This window comes from Alligator sinensis, unplaced genomic scaffold (assembly GCF_000455745.1).
Source record: "Alligator sinensis unplaced genomic scaffold, ASM45574v1 scaffold924_1, whole genome shotgun sequence".
NCBI lineage: Eukaryota > Metazoa > Chordata > Crocodylia > Alligatoridae > Alligator > Alligator sinensis.
Genome location: NW_005842370.1, coordinates 843,132 through 849,108, shown reverse-complemented (window position 1 = coordinate 849,108; position 5,977 = coordinate 843,132). Strand labels below are relative to the sequence as shown.

The window sequence follows — 5,977 nt, the reverse complement described above, 5'->3', positions numbered from 1 at the left end:
TGATCTGCTGGCTTTGCAAGGATTGCTCAGCGGGCCAGCAGTGGCGGTAGTCCCCCCGTCCCCCAACGGGCTTAGTTTAAAGCCCGGTGGAGGAGGTCAGCCAGTCTGGCTGAGAAGAGCCTCCTCCCTAGGGGAGAGAGGTGGAGGCCATCCCTTCCCAGCAGCTCGCTGCCTCTCTCGCCAAAGAGCGGGCTGTGGTCATGAAAGCCAAAGCCTTCCTGACGACACCAGCGCTGCAGTCTTTGGTTGACCACATAGATCCTCCTGTCCCTTCTCAGCCCATAGCCTGAGACTGGGAGGATCGACGAGAACACCACCTGTGCCCCCAGACCCTTTAGCCCCGCTCCCAAATCCCTGTAGCGCCTCATGACCTGGCTGGGTGTGCCCAGGGCAGCAAGAGGTGCGAACCTGTTGCTCAGCAGGAGAATATAAACAGCATTCTCCACTGATGTTAGTTGATTATGTTGATAGTGAGCTCTGTTGTTTTTGTTTTTAAATTTGGTTCAGTATTCTTAATTAGCTTTTCTCTCATTATATTTAATTCTTTTTCTTCAGCAGAATTTACTGCATCTAAAAAAAATATTACAACTCTAAATAGAAGACTTCCCATATCTTAGTTAGTTATTTGCTTTCAGATCTGTCATCAAGATCCATCATGTTTTACATTTCTAAGAGCAACTAATCATAAAATAAAACACCAGCTGCTCAGTTTAAAATACAAAATGAATCCTATTCACAACTTTAACAACTTTCTGTTATTTCATAATAAAAAATGTTTTCTTCTCCTATAAAAGTGTCCCTGTTGTTTTAAGTGGGGACCCACAATCTTGCAAGGCCCTGACCTAACAGAGAAGTCTTATGCTATACTCTGAATAATTCTTTAAATGCAAGATATGTCTAACATTGCAGTCTACAGGATATCCAAATGACCCTGGGGATAAATTGTCCTGTGTAGAGCTCTGCACTGCTGCAGCTGGACTGCTTATGGTACTTGAGATAGCTTTGGGTATCGCTGTGCTACTTTGCAGTCTTTGTTGTAGACATACCCTCAGGCTCCAGGGTACAGCTGTAGAGAGAGAGCTGCAGAAAAGAAGAGTAATTTAAAATAAAGCTTGCAACAGAGCAGAGGTAGATGTGTAATAACTTGGTTAACTGGGCTCTAGATAATGTACACAAACTGAATTGTATTTAGAAGTTAGGAGTCCCAGAAAAGGCAGGCATACTGAGCATATGCTGATACAGCAGGGTCAGAATGTCCTGAAATCTTACGGTGGATGGACCACTTCAGGCATCCAGGGTTGGCAGAGCAGTTCACATTTCTTGCTGGTTCAGTCATTGATGCCTGTACTGATAGGACCAGAAAGGGTGTCATGTCAATGTTGGTAGTGGTCTTGTGATGGAATTATGGATACCTGGGGCCCAGGTGAATTGAGCTTGCTGTTAAGTACTGTCCACCTCCAGCATTTTGATTCTTCAAAATTCAAGTGGAGGTCTTAAAGGTAAAATGTATTCTGGCTTCATGAAGAGAGGTGCTCTATGGTCACTTAGTTGTTCTTGCTTTGTGGTAGGAAGAGGACAAAGGACAGCAGGATATGTAACTAAGGTGTTTATGTATTACCTAAAATATATTAGAAATGGATTTAATGCAATGAGTGTAATCTCAATGTAGAAGTTAGAGTTTAGGAAGAACTTTGCATCTGGTGCAAACACTGCTAGGTGAACTTATATCAGTTACTTCTGTGCAAAGTAAGGCTGCTTTTCCCAAAGGAGGTGTTCCCCTCTCACTAATCTGATAGATCTATTCAGCAGTTTCTTTCTGAGGCCTCAGACTGTTCTTCAGGCTAGCCTCATTTTTTTTCATTTGTTTAACGTCAGAGCAAGAACAGGCGCACACGGGGCTGACAACTTGGCTTTCATTTAGCATTGTGGGGCACATCTAGTGCCATACCAATCTGTCGACCTTGCTCACAAAGTGGTTGTGCTCTGAAATAAGTGAGTTTAATGTATCCTACTTTACCTTGTTTGTTTGGTAAACACATTTTTGAATGATTATTCTCTCTCTCACACACACACACACACACACACACACACATACACATACACACACACACACACACACACACACACTTGTAGCAAGATGAGTCCTACAAAGTTATGCCAGACTTTTTCTCAATTTAGAAAATAGGCAAAAAACCCTTGTTATTGAACATGGATCCTGTACATGTAGTCAGCTCTGCTTCATCCCAGACATTATAGGAGTCATCGTTAATAGGAGATCATTTATGGATTTAAGTAATAGGAGGAGTTATTTAGCCTTTATGTCATTACATAAATCTGGTTTGTTGTATCCAGGGTTTTGAAAACGATATGTAGCACTCTGCCTGGGAGGAGTAATAAGTGTTAAAGGATACTCTTCATTTTAGCTTTGCTTTAAAAAAAATTGCCAAAGAAAGATATAAGTTATCGTTCAACCTCATTGAACATGACAGAAGTTTGCTATATTTACAGTTCTGTTGACTGTGTTAAGGGTCTTATTGAGTCCACCAAATCCATCTTTTTGAAAGCTACACTGCTGATCAGCATACAGAATAGCCTTGTGAGTTGCGTAGCTCAGATTTCTCTTTAACATTAGTGGAAGGGGCTTCCAGGATTAGCTATTTTTGCGGCTGCTGCAGTTCCTCTAAACAGCAAGCATCATGTAATGCAGTTAAAGTCTCGTGTAATGAAATCATACAGTGAAATTGTTCCTACTGGTCTTTTTTACATGAAATAATTATGGTCATTCCTACTTCAGTTATAGGCATTTTGCTAAGGAAAAATTGATTTTTATATAACTGAGTTTCTTTGTAGTTTGTTCTAACAGGATTAGTACTCCATATAGAAAGTACCTATTAACTTCAGTCCTTCTATAAAAAGAACCATTTATGCAATTACCCTCACCTACTTCGTGAGAAAATTGTGTATACTTTGGACATTTACATTGTGTGCACAGAGTTACCTTGTGCTTTACAAAAGCTATTAACTTGGGTCCATTATTTTTACAGATCCTACAGAGAAGGTGACAATTCAAGTGCTGTCACAAAGCAGTACCATTAAAGAAGGTGATAACATCACTCTCAAATGCTCAGGAAATGGTAACCCCCCTCCTCAGGAGTTCTTGTTTTACATTCCAGTAAGTATTACTTTGCTGCTAGTGCTTAGCTACAATATTCAGCATCATTTCTTCCTATTGACACTACTGCATGTCTGAAACAAATTTTCATATGCTCAAATAACAACCAAAGTAATATAATGCTATTAGCAAGCTGAAAAGATAACCTCGGCAAGTTACAGCAATCTCCAGGAGGATCAAAACTTGGTGAAGGCTTGTAAGGTGGTGATTTTTATACCAAATGGTGCAGTGATTTAAACACCACAGTAAATAATGACCAGAGGAAAAAGTATAAACAGAGAAAACAATTTAACTTGCTCAAATAAGAGCACCAAGTAATCCCAACAGGCAAATCAAATAAACAGAGCAATTATGGGAACAAAATCCCACCCAAGATTTAGATCTGATTTTGGAAAGTATATTAAGAGAACTCCTCACATAGCAGCCTTCAGAAGAGCAGCAGAACTCGGGAGTGAAACTTAAGATATATGATTATTAGACAAATCTCTCTGGGAAACAAGATTTTCTGAGAACAGTTGGAAAAGAATTAAGCAAAAAGAGACTCAGTTAGCTTGAAGCTATTTTAACCTAATCCTGTGAGGTTGACCAGTTTAAGTCCTATATACCTACCATTTCAAACATAGGGTCTTTTGTTGCTGTTCCTCTGTTGCTGTATGAAACCCCATCACAAACAAGAGCTGAATGGCAACACAGGCAGAACAGTGGAACATAGTGCTATCATATGTACAAAGTACAAACTGGATACAAATCAATGTCCAAGCTATCTTGATGGAAGAGATCTTTGGACAACATAGTTCTACCTTTTGGCTGCTACCTTTCTTCCTTCTCTTGCTTTTGGCTGCCCTACTTTGTACGTGTGTTCTTCGTTTAAACCAGCTGCTAGACTTTTGGAGCAGGAGATACAGTGGCCTTCTTGCATGTTATTCCCTGGCCAGGGTACTGCATAAGGACTTCTCTCTTCTGGCACTGTGCATTGCTGAAGAATGGTGATGGGGAAGATGGGGTCTGAGGTGACTTGTCTCAGCACTTACAGTTAAGCTGAGTCACAGCAGACTTGAGGCCCTTGGCCAACCTCCAATTCCTCTGTTTTAATGCTATTTCATATAGTAGTGCACGAATGCCTTCTTGTGTTCTGTGATGAGCGTAGAAAACCTAAGGACCCTACTTGGCATGGACTACAGTAACTTCAGAGTCCTCCTCCCACCACAGGGAAGCTAGAATTAGTTCAGTCTTTGCTGTTTTTGCTGTGATTCTAAAGATATTTAATGCCACATGCTTCAGTATAGACTTACTTAAATTTGTTACAGCAGTTTGGGCAAGATACTGTTTCCCAATCTTGGTCTGTCTTACCTGCTAAGGTTGTTTTATATTTTATTTTCTGTTGAATCTTCTCTTCTCTTAGTATTTTGTAGTTGACACTTGAAACGTAAAACATTTTAACTTATGGGTAACTGTACTGTGCCTGAAATCTGGCAACAACCATAAAACTGTTTTGCTGAAAGGTGCCTGCATTTCAGTGGATTTAAATGGATACAGACTGAAAAGTTTCAGAATTCTTTAGGAATAAAGTCGGAGCATATAAAACTATTCAAAGCAAAGGTGACCACTTTTTTTTTTTTGCTTCCACCGACAGGGAGAAACAGAAGGCATAAGGAGCTCAGATACTTACATAATGACAGATGTGAGGCGAAATGCAACAGGAGAATACAAGTGCTCTCTGACTGACAAAGACCTGACGGGTTCAACCACCATCACTGTGCACTGTACGTTACTGGATATTTTAGTTCTATATCAGATTTTAAAAAACTGACAATATAGGCGTTAAGCCATCCCTGACTTACAAATGTGATTAAGTCCTATCAGTTACAGTAGAACCGAGCACTGGACTAATTAGATACAGAGTACTTTGTAGAGACAAGTAAGAGTCTTACTTGTTTTAATGCATTTTTCTAGTGTATTTTCATTGGTTTTTAACAGACTATCTTTTTCTTGTAGAATTAAAATAGATCTATATCTGTGTAGCTTTTGTTTGGGCAACAAACGAAGTAATAAAATAAAGCTGCAACAACACATTTTATTATTTTATGTTACAATCCGTGGTGAATTATGCATATTAATACAAAGCAAATTATTATGTTAAGACATTGCCTTGGAATCTTTTGTAAACTATGGAAAAAGTGAGCAGCCCATTATTTTGTCATTCAAGGCCATTCTTTAAAGGAATATATGAGTTACTGTAGTAGCTCCTACCAGTTCAACATCCTATTTTGGGAAAAAAGGCAGTACCAAATACTTTAGAAGGAATGCGCAAGGAGTCCTGTGATGGACTGTTATACACTTTGTCCATAGTGGAAGCTGTTTCTCCCTTATGCTTATTCCTTGAAGCAAATGAGTTATACAGTCCTGGCAGACTTCTGTGTTTGAGTTCCCTACTCTGTGTCCAGTTGTTCTTAAGCTTCCTTTGGTGCAAGTAAGCCAGATTGCTTCTCTGGTACTCTGTTCCTGTGTGAAAACATGACCCCTCTGCTCTTTCACTTTACTCAGGTTCCTCTGCCTCTTCAAATTCCTCAGGCTCTGTATTTTACAAACCACAATTAATGTCTGACCTCTTTGCTCTCCACTCTCCAAACCTCAGCCCTCTACCAAGAAATTGGAAAAAAAAACTGATTCCATCTAATACATGGCTATTTCAAGGTCCTAAGGTCCTCTGTCAAATGAGTCCTGAAGATTTAACACGCCTCTGCTTGCATGAGGTCTGAGAGAAATAACATGACTCTGGCAGCAAACAGGGGACTTCAAGGCGCT

The 5,977-nt window shown here is 39.9% G+C and overlaps 1 protein-coding gene across 5 annotated transcripts in view; it reads left to right on the top strand.

Moving 5' to 3' along the window:
• Positions 1-5,977, top strand: part of ALCAM (activated leukocyte cell adhesion molecule) — a 176,197-nt gene that overhangs the window by 139,966 nt on the left and 30,254 nt on the right. For all 5 annotated transcript variants that reach the window (XM_025210743.1, XM_025210740.1, XM_025210741.1 and 2 more), the window contains exons 7-8: positions 3,045-3,172; positions 4,806-4,935. In XM_025210743.1, coding sequence (XP_025066528.1) covers positions 3,045-3,172; positions 4,806-4,935 — 258 coding nt within the window. The remainder of the gene's footprint in view (positions 1-3,044; positions 3,173-4,805; positions 4,936-5,977) is intronic.